Consider the following 20,150-nt stretch of genomic DNA (forward strand, 5'->3'; position numbering starts at 1 on the left):
TAAAATAAAAACAAAATACAAAAGATCTATACAAAGTTTTTCAGCAGCAGCAGCTCACTTCAGAAGGCTTCTGATAGTGAGACAACTCCCCCTACTGAGGAACAAGAAGTACTGCAATGGCCATTGCTTTTGTGGTATGCACAGCAGACAAGTTATGGTTTAAAATAAAAGAATCCTAATACTCAACTCATATCTCATCTCTTGCATCCTGATCCAGGTACAATGCATCTGGATCTATCTGAATTTTGTAAAACACTCTCCACGCAAGAGACTGGCGACCTGTTCAGAACTGCTCTCCCTATGACAGCTGGAACAGGCTCCAGCTACCTCTTGCTTCTCTGAATTGGAAAAGCAGGAAAGAAAATGGATAGATGGACCCGACTCCCAGTAATCTGGCAGTTTCTGTGTCTTCTGTAACACAGTTTTAATACAGTGTGGTTATACTTCCTTCCATCACCAGTAAAGCAGAGTGGTATTCACCAGATTTGACCATGATACACCTTAAATGCACTTACATGTGCTGTTACGCTGAGCTGTGTTAGACTTGTGACCTTTGCCCTATGACAGTTGTGATAGTCACCAGCACTCCCGAGGAAGCGGACGGATGGATGTTAGAGTTAAGTTAAACAGCTCAGTCCTGGAAGTGCTTTTTAAGTTTTTTAAGGTGAATAGTAGAATTTGTTAATATTACATAAATGACGTATTTGTAAAAATGCAGAAAATGTAGAAAGCGTCCCTTTTTTCACTGCACCACAGCTACTGTTAACAAGTGAATGGGCATCCACCCTTTAAACAGAATGACAGGCAGACATTCAGCCAGGCACACTGGCGTCTTGTTCAGTTACAGCGTACATAACACGCTGACCTTGGTCTGTCCCCTGACTCGAGCATTGTTCTTCCTTTCTCTGACGTACATTATGGCTCCCTTTTCTGTCCTTAACTGTGTTTTTGACTGAACTTTTCTCACACATAAACACATCCCTTGACACCCACATCCTAAGCTCTGCTTTTGTTCCCAGGATGTTTAGTTTTTCCCCTTATCACTATATCAAAGAAGGGGAAAAAAATCTTTTGTCTGTAAACTAAATTAAAAAGAACTGCTTTTCTGGTTTTATGATCAGTTATTCTTTTGCTAGAAAAGTGCAGCTATGTCAGGCATTTTCAGATTCATGTTTCCCAATTGTGAGGATTTGCTGAGTTTTGTAATTCTAAATTAAATATTTTGGTTTTAAATTGTTTAAAAAATAATTTAGTGCATTTGTGTCCTTAATCTTGGAGCAACTTTTGAGTCTAAGTACAGATATACTCTGTATAAGTGGACCTTGAGCAAAAAGTTTAAAACCTGTCCGTATGCCATGAAATGAGATGCAGAACTGATTGCAGTTATTGTTCGTTTGTTGTTGTTGTTGCTTGTGATGTGCTCATGGGAAACAAGGCTGAGGGATTTCAGAAAACATTCTGTTGTGTGTGTGAGAGTGACCAGAGTCCAGATGTTATTTGATGGCTGAATGACACAGAGCCGGGGGTTGGAGGTCAAAACACATACTTGCACACACACCCTCCCTCCTGTTTTCTTCCCTTGTAGCGTGGGAATTGGCCAAGGGGCCTCAAACATCACACCAGGAAGGAGACAAGAGGTGAGGGGGAGAGGAGGAAAACAGACCAGGGAATAATTTATACCACTGAGGCTCAGTCTTAGCAAATAGTGAGTTTTCTCCAAGGCTCAGGTTAGCATTAGAGTACAGTGTGTGTCTTCTCGTTGCATTATGTCACTAAGAAAGGAAAGACAGAGAAGCGTGTCTGTGTGACAGTCCAGGGAGTAAAGAGGGTTTGTTTGCTTTACACCTCAAGCCTATTGTATATTTGATCTGAACACAGCAGAAAAACAGCCTGCTTCCCTTCGTCCAGCAGCCTGCCAAACAGATCTTTCCTCTCACTGTCACTCTGTGCAGTTTGCACGCTCTGTGCGTGTGCGAACGTCATCACGACAGCAAGGCAGGGCACGGGAAGAACAAGCAGCGAAAGTATTTGTGCAAACCCAGATTTGAGCATTGCAAAAAGAAAGGAGGCCCCTGTGTTCAAACTCTTCTCCCGCACAAACTGTGAATTCTAGTGAGTTAATGATAAACATGCTGCGCCACATTAGGGAGCAGAACATCATTTTCTGTGCTGATAAAAATGTGCTTTTTTTTTCCTGAAAGAAAAATACATTACCCACACACGGGCAACAAGCAAAACACGCTAGATATCTTCCAGTTGTTTGTGATATCACCGGTGCTTTTCTTAGCCCTCCATTATCTTGCGAGGGCGTAGCAATCCTGTGAGAGTCACAGGATCGCACAAGGTGATCTTGGAAGTGATCTCCATTTATTCTGACAATAACAAATGAAATAGAAACAACAGCTTCAGGCTCATCTCCCACAGGGGAACAGTCCAAAAGAGTTAATCAGTGTGTGGAGCTAGCAGCAGGTTCAGAGTGGTCGCTGAATGGACACTTTTCACTCTTAGCTCTCTATATGATTTGCCTCAGCATGCACAGTGTTTACAACTTACATACAGGACATAAACAGAATGTATTAAAATCAATAATGGTGTATAAATCAAATTAAGCTTTCCAAACTCCCAAATTTCTGTTGTTTCTAACAGTAAATGCACTGAATAAATAAACATGGCGTTCCAATTAAGCATCCTGGAGCTAAACTGAAACCCCAAACTGCAATCAGTTACAGCACTGCCCGCTCACAGTTTCCAGAGAGCAGAAAAGGTGATTTTAATGAGTGGAATTTCTTCTCTACTTATACTGGTCACACGCTGTACAGTAAAATATCACTTTACACTTTACGGCAAGCATATTGTACCATCAGTGGAAACCCTAACAACCCTAACAAATCTATCAGCTCCTCTCTTTTATAAAACTGCACTGGAGCCGCACCTTCCTTAAGAGCCAGTTGCTCTTTCCATTCACCTGACCAGCCAGCCACTGCGGATCGCTGTCCAAACAGAGCACGCACTCTGCGTCCAACATCAACATCTGATCTCAGAGCAGCTCGTGTCTCTCTAAATATAGCCAAGGGGAGGAGAAGGTTGCTGAGAGTCAAACCAGCTGCTGTATTTATTATTTTTCTGTCACCTCTGACCTACAGGCAGAGGAAGGACTCTTGTCTCTGAAAACAGCAGAGCTCTGTTTTAATTGCTGTCACAAGAAACAAAGGAAGGAAGAAAGCGAGAGAAAAATTGGTGTCTGGGGCTGTGTGCATAAATTAAAAAAAAAGAAAAAAGTGTGACACAGTGTTTTGTGAAATCTGTTTGCAGCCAGTACAACGGTGCAGCTATTAACCACTACTGCAACACATCTCACACACATGAATCATCTTATAACATAAACCTAATGCACACATACTGACATAAAACACTCCAATCAGACCATCAGAATAAGAACTAATAGCATTTTTTGTCCTAGGATCACGCCCTTCCATCCACATTTGAAAAGCTGAAACTCTGAACGCTTGAACCTCATTTTAATAAAAGATAATTTTGTAAAAGTGTGTGCCGTCTAACGTAACAGTAAGAAATTTGGCTTTTTTTTTTTTACAGACTTTTTACTGGTGTGGAGCTGAAGAGGTTAAAATTTTGGAGTTCAGGGTGCCTCAAAGGTTGATTCGCTCCTCCGGACGGGTATTGATCATGGAGGTCTATGTGCAGTGATTATCTCTGTCCATCCAGCCAGGCTGAAATCCATACAGTGGCTGATCAGCATTAACATCATTAGAAACTGGTTAGGTGGGTAACACACTAGGCCAGAATGACCCAGAGCTCCACACACACACACACACACACACACACACACACACACACACACACACACACACACACACACACACACACACACACAAAGGCAGTGTGTGATTACAGCCCCAGCGGTAGAGATCCAGATTTGGCTCCAGCATCGACCTGAAAATCGAACAGCCTTAAATCACACTGGTGCGCAACCGGACAGGCCGGTTTGGGGCACGAACAGACACGCATCCGTCTTTGCCCAGCAACAAGCCGTGCTGGGTGCCCCTTTAATCAAGTCCATACGCCAGTAATTGGCGCCTTTCAGTATACAGTGATTGAGTCCAGTGGTGAGGCAGGAGCATGCAACTTCCTCCTCTAATTAGCCAAGGGCAGCCCAGGAGCAGCCAATCACATCTCTGATCAGCAGGACACAACAAAATGGAGACAGCACAGAGAGAGTGTTTTTTCTAACCCTTTGTTTCCCGTAAGGGTGGAGAATCACACTTAGTAAATTTAACAGCTATGAATACTACATACTGTAGTAATGCATTAAAAGGACAAATAAAAAGAGAGCAAAATCTACTTACTATGTATTTATTGATGAGACATGCACTCATGCAATATACTCAAATGGAACAGGCAAGATACTGACCTTTCCAAGTGTATGAGGTGCCAGTCACAACATTACCTGTTCATGTTAACGCCATGTTTGTTGCCATCACTGAGGACTACAGACTCACAATCCAGGTCTGTTGTAGTTTTTCATTAAATGATCCCAGTGCATTCAAGCACATGGATTAGTTTATTTCTTAGGCTTAACAGGGACCCTAAGTTCAGGCACTGGTGTTGTTAGACAGAAAGTCTTATATTCCTATATTTTACTTATATTTTGCATGCATATCTTTGGCACAAATACAGTCCTAGATGATATCCGTTCCCCTACATATTCAACGTCTTTGTTAAACTTCCACAAAGCAAAAAACAAGAGACAAGCAGACTCTGAGTCACTTTTCCTCTATGTCAGTATTTCTTTCTTTACCTTATTGTTCCAGTTGTCTTGCAACTCCACTTCCCAAAAAAGGTTGCGTCATCTTTTTTCATATAGCTCGATTATTATTTAATTTTACCTGTCAAGCCAACTGAAGTGCGATCTCCGGGCTTTCCCTACCTGGCCTCCCGCTGTGTAGGCGGAGCGCTCAAGTCTATGTAGGTGATGGAGTTCACCTGTGACAAACTGAGCAGAAGCAGGCTGCATGTGGACACCTTAATTCCTCATTCGTTAAAAGTCCGGTCAACCAAACTATTGTCTACTGCGAGAAAACAATTGGACAGCGCCTCTTTGTTGAGTGTTTGCCTGGCTCTGAGTTGATCATCATTCCTGGAATCACACAGATGTCAGGATAACACTCAGTCCACTATTCTAGTAGTGATATTCAACATGAGTACACACACACACACACACACACACACACACACACACACACACACACACACACACACACACACACACACACAGTCACACTTGACTGCTGACGTCAGTTGTGGTTTCATAGCTGTCGCTGCAATGCCGATCGACCAGCATGCAGGCCTGCAATTATTCCCAGCCCAACGCTCCTCTCACTGCAGTTTTGTTTTCCACCAAACACAAAGGATGCTATGAAACACGCTAAAGAGAAACCAGCTGGCCGAGCTTGCGGACGCGGTGGGATTTCTGTTGACACGTGTTTGTTGTAGGAACGTAGAGGAGCGACTCTGGGGACTCTGAGTCGAGGCGTCCCGCGGTTCAGCGAGCTGAGCCATCATCTGTGAACTGGAAATGATTTGGGATCATGTCCAGGGAGCAGCCATCAATATTTCCTGTCCTCACATCAGGGCACATCCTTTGTCACAAAACGGGAGATTAATGATGGAGCCTGTTATATTTGTCTTGAAGGTGCTAAATAAACCTCTATGTAAGACAAGAACCAACTGGAGAGGAGAACTTGTAAAGATGTATGGCATCATCGTTGTGTCACATACAAAAAGCTACATCTGGATGACAGATTGAGTGAATTCAGACACAAGATCAGAAGACTAAAGCACCAACTGGGAGGGGGTCAAATGTCAGTGCGGATAAACATTTATAGGGTCCACTGAAAGCCTTACCTATAGATAGGCCATGTTTGCCAACCAACTATTATCACAAGACCAAAGTTCCAGTACAATATCTAACTTAGTTACATAATTACAATAAACTAGAGAGCTTCAAAAAGGCCTGAAAGCTCAGGTAAAAACTCTTTGAAAAGTAAGTAACTTTAAAAATAAAATAAAATAAATTATTCAATTTTCTTGCCACCTCCGTCTAAGTGGAAAGCTGGCTGAAATCCCCTCTCTGCTTTGTAGCACATCCAGGTCTTCGGGGAAATACTTAACCAGAACAATATATGCCATGTTACACTTTTTGGAAGAGTAGTTACTATTGTTGAGATTTGTAAAACCCACCAAACCCATGAAGTTTAAAGAAACCCTGCAAAAATAGAGCCAACAGAGCAGATATACATATCAGTGTGATATGGCAAACATGGGCTGAGATATGCCTGTGACAAGCATGAGTTATACAGATGGAGCTGGTGCAGGTGAGTAAAGCCTAAGCAGCTGCAGGGGCATAATGAGAGCACTGATACTGTCAGCTGATACTCACTGCTGACTCATTCTCACTGTGAGCACAACTCCACAACTGCAACAGCTAACATTACTCTCTATTTACATTATGTGGGAATACATACTGGCAGCTCACGGTGACCTGTGACCATACGGGGAGCGAGCTGTGCATCGCTTTGCCGTGTGTTGACATGGCCTGGGGCCCATGGCGCCGGCCAAGCTGCTGCAACGCCACCAAAGGTCAGCTCTCATTGCTGAACTACTGGGAGGGGACAGGCAGCTGTTTGATTCCACGTCTGATTTTGATTATTATTATTTTTCTTTGTGAATAAAAAAATTAATAAATCACATGACGGATGTTGATAAAAATGTTTCTTTTAAATGAGCTAACTGGTCATCATGTTTAAGTCAATAAATATGTTTTATGTGTGAATCTAATAAGAGTACTTTTGGAGACGTCTTGCGTTTTTCAACTCTTACCACCTGCAGCTAGGACACAATAAAAAGATATCAGCTCAGTTTTACTACTTACAAATGACTGCCTGTGAGGTCAGTGGTTTGGCATTTGATTTTCTGGAACATCTACACGTAATTCTGATAGTAGATGCTCATATTTAGAAACATTACAGGTAACACTGCGGTCTGGCATTTTACAACAACAAGGGAACCCGTCTGCAGGGCAATGCAACAGTCGGCATTGTAGTACGGATCTGACTTTGTGAGGCAGCACTATAAAGTATGTCGCTTTACAAGCAGCAAAGACCATTTCACTGTCATCTTCATGCAAACACCAAACACTTCCGAGCCCATCCACTGAAACCTGTCTGCTCTCACCTTCAACAGAGATCGCACTGAAATTCACTGAAAAACTAAAAAAACAATTCCATCTATTTACATGTAAAAAATCTATCCTATCTATCTATCTATCTATCTATCTATCTATCTATCTATATATCTATATATCTCTATATATCTATCTATATAAATCTTAATCTGCTTAATGTGCAGTTTTAATTTGTACAAACATTTGCAACATTAGCCATAATTTCACAATTTAGTCATTAAAAATGTGTCATGCAATTTATATCATTTTTTAAGGGTAAAAACGCTGATGAGGTAGAAGTCTCAAAAACTCACAAGAGCACATGTACCAAATATGATATTCTTGGCTTTAAAGGGTTAAAATATACATTTATGATTAAATCAGGACAATATAACATCTAGCAAGATTTCCAAGATTTTGATTTTTTATTTTAATTATATTCTGATTACAGCTACAACATAATGTAAGATGTAGCTTTTTTTTTTTAAATTTAATTTAAATAAATGACTGAAAATGACCAAATTGGTCAAAATGCTTACTTTGACAAGGTTGCAACTTAAAAGTAAGAAAGAAGTCATGATGTCTATTTTACTTTTTGCCACCACAGGCCTTACAGTCTCCTTCATTAAAAAACAAACAAACAAAAAAACTTTATTGGAGTTTAAATTGTCAGTGACAAACGGGGGCTTGGTATTGAACTCTAGTATTGAAGTCACAATGCAGAATTACCACTAAAATACTTTTATCAGTTCCTAAGGCTCTCAGTGGTTTGGCCCCTCAGTACACCTCCTGTTTGCTTACTGTTCACAGTCCGGTCATCCCCCTTAGTTCATCAGCTGCAGATCTTTGAACTGTTCCCAGAATCAGATCTAAGTGAGCTGAAGGTGCTTTTAGTCACTGTGGTGCTGTTCTTTGGAACAAGCTCCCAGCTGATCAATTAAATTGTGCATCAAAAGCATTAAATAAATCTATTTTTATCTACGCAGTCCTACAGTAAATAGGAGCTTTTTCTTTTGTTCATTATATTTTGTTTCCTTTTAGGAACTGTAAATGTGTTTTTACTGGTCCTCATTTAGTTTGCATGTAATGAAATGTGCTCTATAAATAAAATTTCCACTGCCACAAGATACACTTAAAAAATTGTACTATGCCTGCTCAGTTCTTAAAGACAACCTTGCGAACATGCTATGGTTGAAGAACAGAAGCAGACACTGAGAAAATATTCAAGCCCAGAACAAAAAGATATTCAGGCTGCCAAAAACAGCAAATCTTTACACTGGAGAAACTGAAAAGAGGCGACAAATAATAATAAAAAAAAGTCGCTTGCATGTGGACTATTTTTTAACTGAAAAATTATCGCATCATAGTCATTAGTCTATAGAAACAAAATTTGTAAACTAAACAATTAATCAGACAAATATTTTATTAAATATGAATCAATAACTAAAATGTTGTTCCGGGTCCAAGTATTTCCCACAATACTTACAGTCAAGTACTATGTACAGTACTAATAGTATGTGTACAGTACAGGTCAGAACAAGGAAAGACAAGACGTAACGCGGTGCTATGAGTCGTCGTGCAGCGTCAGTGTCAGTGGGGAAAAAAAAAAAAAAATCAGGACATAATTAGAAGGGAGGTGAGTGATACATCGTCACTGACGCTTTTCCACTCTCAGCAAACTCCCCCTTAATCATAACCCTAAAGGCAAAAGCTAAATATTTGCACTCTCTGAAGACTCTCTGTAAAAGTACTACTAAAAGTAGTAGGTTTCCCTGTTAAACAGATTTGGCAGATTACACTCCACGTTGAGCTCTCCTTTATGCGGTTCATCCATCAGGCCTATAAATACGTCCAGCTCAGCATTCATTAGGTATCTGCCTTTGAAGGTTTTTTGTTTTTATTGGTGGGTTGACATTATAAAATCACTTTGATCCCCCTCCCTGTCAAACACGGCTTATGTCGTCATTACTTTTCTGGAAGGTCAGCTGCAGAATTAGTCATATTTCCTTCTGTGCCCTTAAAGCAGCGGACACTTTCAGGTATACTCATACGTGTTGTAACACATGAGGATGTGTCAACTATACAGGGTTTTTTTTTAATGTCATATAGAGATGTAGTTAAATATTTCTGTATCTACAACTTCTACATCCATCCATCCAGATTCTGCACATTCAGGCGTCAGCTGTTCCTTCTTCAATCATCTTAAAAAAAACTTCTCTGTTTTGTAAAATCACTACAAATATGGACAATGGTCATACTCTAAACAGTCAGTATTTAAAGTATCAGAGAAAACGAGCTGAGGTGGTCAAGCAGCGGGTTAAGCTGAAATTCACGTATAAATGACGACTATATAAGACGCACACACACAGATTTACAAAAAACTGATTCATAAATTCCAAAGATCTCATCAGTCCATCTGACTCACCATTAGAATTGCAAACCGCACAGACAAACTCTGATGACTTTGTCATTGTGAGCTAAAAGCCACTGTGTGCTTGCATATTTTCCACTCATATGCACATGTCACTCTCTATTCCGTTAATGTCCTGGAATAAAATGATTTGGATCCAGGAGATGAAGAACATTTTTGCACAGTGTGAACATCAGGGGCTTGTTTGGATGTAAAGATACTGTGCTTGTTAAATAACAATATCAAAGTATTCATTGTATGTTGCTTTAAAGGGAAACTAACACACGTACTGAGAGTGCAGCTTGATGGTATGAACACTAAAAGAAAACACGATGTAAATGCCACATACTGGAGGATACACCACTTGGAATTTCATTCTAATTTCTCTAACCTAAATAGACATAAATACACATAAAATAATATGATGCATTAATGCTATTTTAGGTTAAAAAATGCTCTAGTTCTTCATTATGTTGCGGGGGCCAAGTTACAGTTAAACCCATAACTTTAGTTATTTTAAGTTAATATGTTAACATAAAAGAACTTTACTTTGTGTGAAAGAACTGAAAAGTTTTCTTAAGAAAAACAAAAAAGTTCAGACACCAGTGTGCTCAGGGTTGTGCAACAACAACATCTGGATTGAAACCACATCTGGCCTACCGCCTGCGCTTTTGAACGATGTCGATGGGACGGTTGACGGCGCACGGCGACCCGCAGATATTCCCGTTCCGCATTTTGAAGTAGCGATCCTGGACCGAGGGCGTCAGATACACACAGTTAGTTGGTAAACTCATGTCTACAGTTTGTCTCTCAGCTGCTTTTGTTCTCCACTAATTATCCTTTTCCTCCTCCTCCGGGCGCTCCTCTACTCCTCGGCTCCCGCGCGCTCTCTTCTCTCCCTTCACGGCACACCGGGTTTCCACTGACACGCGGGCAGATGGAGGAAAGCCCTCCTCGGTGTGTTTTGGCAACATGACTCCAGTCCGGCGTTTGGAGAGGGCGAAGAAAGGAAAAGGGATCAAAGCAGTGTGGGTTTTAAAGAGTCATTTCCTCAGCGTCATGCTGCTGTTTCATGCGGTGAAACACAGAAAAGCTAAACAAGAGCAGAGCGTGAGGAGGCTTCTTTCTAATCCACGTTGAGGAGTTCAGAGCTGAACTCTCCCTCCCTCTGGAGACACGCTCCTTTCTCCCTCCCTCTGTCTCACTCTGTCTCCTCCTTCCAGGCACATGGACTACTGAGGCTTTAAAAAAGACATGAACTATGTACATGTACACGTACAGTATGTGTGGGTTAGAGAGGGGACTGATATGGGTGTATTTGCTTTCAGTTGGAGTAGCTTCATTGTGTGCATGTGGATATACTTCTGCCATATATCTCAGCGAGGACCAGTTTGAGTTTCAATGAGAACTGTGAGGCAACCTTCGCCTTTTAAGACCCCTTTAAAGAATTCAGTTTTGGTTTAGGGCAGGATTGCGAGCTTAGTTTGATTGTTAAGTAGGGAGGGAAGGTATTATGTAAATGAATGCTGGCACAAAGACGTGTACGTATGTGTATTGTATAAGCAGTGTATGTGTGCGTAAAAGAAGAGGTGTGTCTCCCATCTTACTTATTTGCAGGATCAACAAACACACATGAGTCACGAAGCATTCCTGCCTCACACCTCAAAAATGTCATCACTTCATTCGTTACATATGAATATGAGAAAATTCACCCTATTTACTGTATGAATTTTCCAATTATTACCATTGTGAGGTCACAATAACCTTTGACCTTTAAGGAGGATCTAGTCAGTTCCTCGAGTCCAAGTGATCATGTGAGACAAATTTAGAAAACTACATCTACAGTGGGGCAAAAAAGTATTTAGTCAGCCACCGATTGTGCAAGTTCCCCCACCTAAAATGATGACAGAGGTCAGTAATTTGCACCAGAGGTACACTTCAACTGTGAGAGACAGAATGTGAAAAAAAAAATCCATGAATCCACATGGTAGGATTTGTAAAGAATTTATTCGTAAATCAGGGTGGAAAATAAGTATTTGGTCAATAACAAAAATACAACTCAATACTTTGTAACATGACCTTTGTTGGCAATAACAGAGGTCAAACGTTTACTATAGGTCTTTACCAGGTTTGCACACACAGTAGCTGGTATTTTGGCCCATTCCTCCATGCAGATCTTCTCGAGAGCAGTGATATCTTGGGGCTGTCGCCGAGCAACACGGACTTTCAACTCCCGCCACAGATTTTCTATGGGGTTGAGGTCTGGAGACTGGCTAGGCCACTCCAGGACTTTCAAATGCTTCTTACGGAGCCACTCCTTTGTTGCCCGGGCGGTGTGTTTTGGATCATTGTCATGTTGGAAGACCCAGCCTCGTTTCATCTTCAAAGTTCTCACTGATGGAAGGAGGTTTTGGGCTCAAAATCTCACGATACATGGCCCCATTCATTCTGTCCTTAACACGGATCAGTTGTCCTGTCCCCTTGGCAGAAAAACAGCCCCATAGCATGATGTTTCCACCCCCATGCTTCACAGTAGGTATGGTGTTCTTGGGATGCAACTCAGTATTCTTCTTCCTCCAAACACGACGAGTTGAGTTTATACCAAAAAGTTCTACTTTGGTTTCATCTGACCACATGACATTCTCCCAATCCTCTGCTGTATCATCCATGTGCTCTCTGGCAAACTTCAGACGGGCCTGGACATGCACTGGCTTCAGCAGCTGAACACGTCTGGCACTGCGGGATTTGATTCCCTGCCGTTGTAGTGTGTTACTGATGGTGACCTTTGTTACTTTGGTCCCAGCTCTCTGCAGGTCATTCACCAGCTCCCCCCGTGTGGTTCTGGGATCTTTGCTCACCGTTCTCATGATCATTTTGACCCAACGGGATGAGATCTTGCGTGGAGCCCCAGATCGAGGGAGATTATCAGTGGTCTTGTATGTCTTCCATTTTCTGATGATTGCTCCCACAGTTGATTTTTTCACACCAAGCTGCTTGCCTATTGTAGATTCACTCTTCCCAGTCTGGTGCAGGTCTACAATACTTTTCCTGGTGTCCTTCGAAAGCTCTTTGGTCTTGGCCATGGCGGAGTTTGGAGTCTGACTGTTTGAGGCTGTGGACAGGTGTCTTTTATACAGATGATGAGTTCAAACAGGTGCCATTCATACAGGTAACGAGTGGGGGACAGAAAAGCTTCTTACAGAAGGCGTTACAGGTCTGTGAGAGCCAGAGATTTTCCTTGTTTGAGGTGACCAAATACTTATTTTCCACCCTGATTTACGAATAAATTCTTTACAAATCCTACCATGTGAATTCATGGATTTTTTTTTCACATTCTGTCTCTCACAGTTGAAGTGTACCTCTGGTGCAAATTACTGACCTCTGTCATCATTTTAAGTGGGGGAACTTGCACAATCGGTGGCTGACTAAATACTTTTTTGCCCCACTGTATGTGCAACAGGAACCATTGACACTCTGACGACATGATGGCCAGACTCGTGTGGGAAAGTATCAAGTACTTTTAAAGTATTTTCAAAAGAAAAGCGAGCAAACTCGCTTAGTGCATCTAAAGAGCAACATTCAAACAGCGGTGTGTTAGGGATTCAAGTCAGTTTTGGTAAATATGTTTATATATATATATATGTTTTGAATAATTTAAAATGAAAAGTATCTCATACAGGGAGTGCAGAATTATTAGACAAATGAGTATTTTGTCCACATCATCCTCTTCATGCATGTTGTCTTACTCCAAGCTGTATAGGCTCGAAAGCCTACTACCAATTAAGCATATTAGGTGATGTGCAACTCTGTAATGAGAAGGGGTGTGATCTAATGACATCAACACCCTATATCAGGTGTGCATAATTATTAGGCAACTTCCTTTCCTTTGGCAAAATGGGTCAAAAGAAGGACTTGACAGGCTCAGAAAAGTCAAAAATAGTGAGATATCTTGCAGAGGGATGCAGCAGTCTCAAAATTGCAAAGCTTCTGAAGCGTGATCATCGAACAATCAAGCGTTTCATTCAAAATAGTCAACAGGGTAGCAAGAAGCGTGTGGAAAAACCAAGGCACCAAATAACTGCCCATGAACTGAGAAAAGTCAAGCGTGTAGCTGCCAAGATGCCACTTGCCACCAGTTTGGCCATATTTCAGAGCTGCAACATCACTGGAGTGCCCAAAAGCACAAGGTGTGCAATACTCAGAGACATGGCCAAGGTAAGAAAGGCTGAAAGACGACCACCACTGAACAAGACACACAAGCTGAAACGTCAAGACTGGGCCAAGAAATATCTCAAGACTGATTTTTCTAAGGTTTTATGGACTGATGAAATGAGAGTGAGTCTTGATGGGCCAGATGGATGGGCCCGTGGCTGGATTGGTAAAGGGCAGAGAGCTCCAGTCCGACTCAGACGCCAGCAAGGTGGAGGTGGAGTACTGGTTTGGGCTGGCTATCATCAAAGATGAGCTTGTGGGGCCTTTTCGGGTTGAGGATGGAGTCAAGCTCAACTCCCAGTCCTACTGCCAGTTTCTGGAAGACACCTTCTTCAAGCAGTGGTACAGGAAGAAGTCTGCATCCTTCAAGAAAAACATGATTTTCATGCAGGACAATGCTCCATCTCACGCGTCCAAGTACTCCACAGCGTGGCTGGCAAGAAAGGGTATAAAAGAAGAAAAACTAATGACATGGCCTCCTTGTTCACCTGATCTGAACCCCATTGAGAACCTGTGGTCCATCATCAAATGTGAGATTTACAAGGAGGGAAAACAGTACACCTCTCTGAACAGTGTCTGGGAGGCTGTGGTTGCTGCTGCACGCAATGTTGATGGTGAACAGATCAAAACACTGACAGAATCCATGGATGGCAGGCTTTTGAGTGTCCTTGCAAAGAAAGGTGGCTATATTGGTCGCTGATTTGTTTTTGTTTTGTTTTTGAATGTCAGAAATGTATATTTGTGAATGTGGAGATGTTATATTGGTTTCACTGGTAAAAATAAATAATTGAAATGGGTATATATTTGTTTTTTGTTAAGTTGCCTAATAATTATGCACAGTAATAGTCACCTGCACACACAGATATCCCCTAAAATAGCTAAAACTACAAACAAACTAAAAACTACTTCCAAAAACATTCAGCTTTGATATTAATGAGTTTTTTGGGTTCATTGAGAACATGGTTGTTGTTCAATAATAAAATTATTCCTCAAAAATACAACTTGCCTAATAATTCTGCACTCCCTGTATGCATTCAGGAGCAGGTGTAATTAGATATTCCCCCTTTTTGTGAAATACTTCAGTCTGCAGCAGCTCGAGCACACCAGCACCAGTTAGTCTCACGACACAGAGCGGTGGACTCGGTGATCTCACCAACTGGCTGGCCCGCTGCTGTCGACACTGCAGGCAAATATTTGTCTTTTGAGACAGTGGGCAGGAGCCTGGGTCAGATGTGTTGGCAGACACACGGGAGAGGAGGTGGAGCAGAGGGGGATTTAAATGTCAACCCGTTTTTAAAAAAAATGGTTGGCTAACGATGCCGCCAGATGTTGTGACGTAGTCACAAAGGGGGGGACGCAGATGTTTCACCCTGATCTCTGAACTTTTAAGTGGCTAGTTATGACAAAGTCTTTCTGTGCGGAGCTATTTCTCAATGGCTGGTGTTCCCACAAAGCCACACTTTAATAGCATAGCAATCATCTTTAACTTCAGCAACAATTTTTTTTAATCAGTGAAGATTAAAACAAAAAGAAAGCTCATTATTCATGGCAGGTAAGCTCGCAGTTTCTGTGCGACTCCAGTGTAAGTAACGGGTCTAAGAAACCCTCCAAACACCACCTCTCTCTCTCTGGGACATTGCTGCTGGATGGGCTGCTCAAATCTATGAAAAACATAATAATTCAAGGTGATCAGGAACATGTCTGTGGACACATAAGAACCACACTTTTTACCAGCTTATTATACCATTATGCTGTATCCTGTGTGACTGTAATCATAACTGACCTCCTTCTAGCCTCCCAAAAGAACTGGGTCAGACGCTGGTCCCTCTAAACCAGGGCAGCCTAATAATGACGTCAACACACTTATAAAAATAGTGTTAAACTAATCTGTTGCATTACCCTCATTCATAAAAAAGACCATGGGGAACCCTACACATCTTCTGGTGACTTTCCTGCAAGGGGAATTGACAGTTTCACTCTTTATTTGTCTCACAGTTATAGCCAGATGCAAACTTTCCCTGCACCTAAGTCAGGGACTCCATTCATGTGAATAAAGCATAATAAAAATAAATAAATCAAACTGGTCAGCCGTCACTCATCGTGGAAATTATAATTGTAAACAGACTCACTGGCAACAGTTTTATTGGAATCAAACAATCAAGAGCACGTTTGGTTTGCTCCTATAAATGCAGACAGAGTAGGGCACTCTAAACTGTCACTGTCAATAAAGACATAAAACATCCCTACAAGCAAACCTCCTGCAAACCCATAAAACACATTAAGACTGAATTCCCTTCCAGCCATCTGGCATAAGGTTTTCCAAGAAGCCCAAGAACCATGCATCAATCAGGCTTAACAATATGACCACCTGCCAAATATTTTGCTGCCAAAACAGCACTGACCCATCAAAGCATGGACCCTTACAGGCGTGGTATCTGGCACCAAGAAGTTAGCAGCAGATCCTTTAAATCCGGTAAGTTGCAAGGTGAGGCCATGGATCGGACTTGTTTGTCCAGCACATCTCACAGACGCTCGATTGGATTGAGATACAGGAAATGTGCTTGTTGACACCGTTCTATCAGAACCAGCATTTAATTTTTCTGCAATTTGAACTAAAGTAGCTCGTCTGTTGGATTGGGCCACAAAGGCCAGCCTTCGCTCCCCAGATGAAACACTGGGCTTTGGCCTCCAACGATCCTGTTGCTGGTTCATCGCTGTTCCTTCCTTGGACCACTTTTGACAGATACTGACCACTCCAGATTTGGAACACCCCACAAGAGCTGCAGTTTTTGGAGATGCTCTGATCCAGTCGTCTAACCATGACAGTTTGGCCTTTATCATCCTTACATCTGCCAATGTTTCCTGCTTCTAACAGATCAACTCACTGCTCCCTAAAATGTCCCACCCAATAACAGGTGCCACGCTGAAGAGATAATCGGTGTTTTTCAGTTCACTTGTCAATGGTCATGATGTTATGCCTGATCGGCACACACACACACACACACACACACACACACACACACACACACACACAATCAACAAATTCAGATGTTCAGATGTTGGGTTTGGCAAAATAAAGACTAATCCATCTGCTTAGTCTGCAACGATAATATGATAAATATTTCCTGGTTTGTAAAGGACGGTCTACCTGGAACAGCAGCAGCTCCTCTGGGCGTCTGGTTAATAACCATGTTACACTTTTTGGCATCAGACCATTTTCGGTCAGGGACACAACATCAGCGAGTGCCTGGTGTTTTCTGGGAAGTCTTATTTTCACAATTGCTTCTTGTTCATTTTCCCACATTCCAGTTTATCTCGGAATGCAGATTCCCAGTTTATAGTTTTGTTGAGTTGATTAAATTGAAAAGGAAGGCCTCACAGAGCTAAAGTGGCATTACTAGAATGCAGAATATTTTCAAAAAGGTGAAAAACTAAAGCACAGAGGTACAATTCATTCCTCCCTACTCCTGCATTTTTCCAGCGCTGTCTTAAAGGCCATTTGTAATATCTGGAAAGACAGAATAAACTTATTTTGTTCCGCATGCTGTGATTTCTGGTATCATATTTAAATATTTGTAGTTAAACTAAATGAAAACTCCTGTTGTTTCTCCCCTCCAATGCTGGCATCTGTCCTTGTGAAATGTTCCTGTGTTGGACCTCTAAACAGATGCCAGCGTGGAGATTTGCTGAGAATGAGGTGTTTGTGAGGCCGCTGTGTAACCAAATCCAACTGGCCAAATGACTTCCACGGCCCAGCTGGCTGCTGGCTCCTATGACATTACCTCTGCTAATGAGAATGAGCTGTGAGGGCAGAGTGTCATGAGCGTGTGTGTCTGAAAGTGTGAGAAAGTGTTTGAGGAACTTTTCAGTACAATGAAGTTTTGTTTAACTCCTCCTTTAAGGATCTTTTAGTGCGCTCTGCATCAGAAAGCAGGGAGAGTCTATTCTACAGTTAAAGATGCGAACAGTAAGACAGCAGCACAGATATTCTTGCGCCACCTTGTGCAGAAATCTGTGGTGACCAGTGTTGGGACTAACGCCTTATTAAGTAACGCGTTACAGTAACTACGTTATTATTGTGGTAACGAGCACGGTAACTAGTTATTATGCCAAAATCAGGAACGCGTTAGTCGTTACTGGGATTTAGATAGGGTCGTTACTCGTTACTTCGTGTGGTGGCTATCGCGGAGCTTCCACAGATTCAGTAACATTAGCAAGTGGTGGAGGCCAGCAGGTGGATGAAGGAAAAGGGACGCAGAAGGAAAAGAGACCCGAGGCGGCCGCCGGTCCAAGTGTGAACTGAACTTCAGGTAAGAAGTTATGACCTGCAGTCTATCTGGGTCAGATATAAACCAAGTTTAGGTGGAGTTTATTTTCGTTATTCTGACTTTTTCCGTACTGCGTGCTAGCTAGCATGACGGAGTTTCTATACAGCTGGATGGTGCTATGAAGTTAATGATGTTGAACTTTATTTTGTTCATAAGTTATTAGAGTTGCCAACCGTCCCGTCTGGTATTCAGAGAAAATATTACGCGTTTCTTATTGAGGTGAAAAGGAACAGTTTGTCCCGTAATTCATTCAGCTACAATAAAAAAGGCACAAAGCTGGAGTTATTCTGTGTCTTTACGCTGCACAGCTGCCTCTTCTTCTTTCATTCTCCCCCCTCCCTCTCCCGTTTCTACTTCAATCATGAAACTGATCAATGATCAGCTGATCGGCTTTTCTCTCTTGTTTGTTTATCGCTCACTTTGCGCCAGAAAGAGGAAACCAGCGGATGTCGCGCTAAACAACAGCAGCACGTTTAAGCTTGATCAGCTATTGTTAGAATTTATTTAATATAAATTTCTAGTATCAGCTGATGTTTGCTGGAGCCACAGCTGCAAAAAAGCTGCTGGTCATGATATGGTTTGGTTATCTGGTGAGAGGGAAACATGAAGATGAAACCAGGAGATGTCCTTACTGAATCATCAGAGCTGTGATGGAGAAACAGGTTTACCTTTTAGGTGACATGAATGAGTTGAAGGGAAGTTATGAACTGTTTCTGAGAGACAACTAACCCCAGGATCCTTTTTTAGGTAGCTGACAGCTGGTAACTGTGCAGGTGCGGATCTAGCAAAGTGTTGCCAGGGGGGCATGTAGGGCATTAACAGGGAAAGGGGGGCACAAAGAAATACTTTTCTTTCTTATTCTCATTTAAAATGTCTAGCTTTTAAAAAATAATTATCTGAATCTTACAACAAACGATTGATAGATTGATGCATATATACCATCAAAACAGTGTACATCACTGTCACAACAGTGTTTATTTTCATTCAAAGGCTTTATGATTTTTCCTATAATGGTGGGCGGTCTCTAGTCAAAATGCCCGGGACGATTTTCTGTCCCAGTCCAGCCCTGTATGCAGCTCATCTGCAGTCTGGTGTTGCCTACATCTTCCTATTCAGAAGACAGAATTTCCGAGTTCTGAGTACAATCGAAAGCACCACAACTGCAGTTTTTGTGTTGGATGTAAAAGGCGCACATGACGCTGTGACGTAGGCTAGAATCATGGAAGCAGTCAATGACGGTCCAGGCGTGGGATTTCTCTCGTGGAAATATGCACATTATTTTTTCCTTTCTATTGGTAGGTGGCACAGTGCACTTGTGGCAAGTAAGCAAGCTAGAAGACTGGCAAAGTCATGGAAGAAACACATTAACAAGAGAATTCTGAGTAAAACCAAAGTTACTTTCTCTAGTAACTAGTTACTTTGAAAGTAACGAGTAACTTGAAGTAACTGAGTTACTTTTGAGAGAAGTAACTAGTAATGTAACTAAGTTACTATTTTAAAGTAACTTACCCAACACTGGTGGTGACACAGTGAAGTGCACGCACAAACTTTAAAATACTATTTTCTAATTCAGTATTTTCCAAATGCATTCATACCACATCATTTATAACGAAATCTTAACATACTTTTAGACCTATTACTACCATCTTTGGCTATTCAGCAGTTCACACACTCCTCTTGATGGACTCAGGTCCTGCATCTCCTATAACACACACAACAGTCTTATCTATACCAACTCTTATCATTAGTTTTTTAACATTTATGTTTACTTGTCCAACGCAAGTTAATAAGATGATGAATGAATATGAAATGTGGACATTGTGCAAACAGGAGTTTTGTAAAGCCACAGTTGTGACTGAGCTGAGCTGACAGCCCAGCAGAGGTTGCTGTTTGCCAGTAAACTAAATGGAGGAAAGCCAGACACACACACACACACACACACACACACACACACACACAC

The 20,150-nt window shown here is 41.7% G+C and overlaps 1 protein-coding gene across 6 annotated transcripts in view; it reads right to left on the bottom strand.

Moving 5' to 3' along the window:
* LOC120734801 (cAMP-specific 3',5'-cyclic phosphodiesterase 4D-like) overlaps nt 1–20,150 on the bottom strand; it is a 110,842-nt gene that overhangs the window by 27,216 nt on the left and 63,476 nt on the right. Inside the window, exon 1 of one of the 6 annotated variants that reach the window (XM_040033819.1) lies at nt 10,311–11,589. The exons of the other annotated variants lie outside the window; for them this stretch is intronic. Within the exon in view, the coding sequence (XP_039889753.1) occupies nt 10,311–10,444 (134 nt within the window). The 5' untranslated portion in view covers nt 10,445–11,589. Of the gene's footprint in view, nt 1–10,310; nt 11,590–20,150 lie in introns of those variants that run through there. 6 annotated transcript variants of the gene reach the window in all.

This window comes from Simochromis diagramma, unplaced genomic scaffold (assembly GCF_900408965.1).
Source record: "Simochromis diagramma unplaced genomic scaffold, fSimDia1.1 OVJJ01000334.1, whole genome shotgun sequence".
NCBI classification, from domain to species: domain Eukaryota; kingdom Metazoa; phylum Chordata; class Actinopteri; order Cichliformes; family Cichlidae; genus Simochromis; species Simochromis diagramma.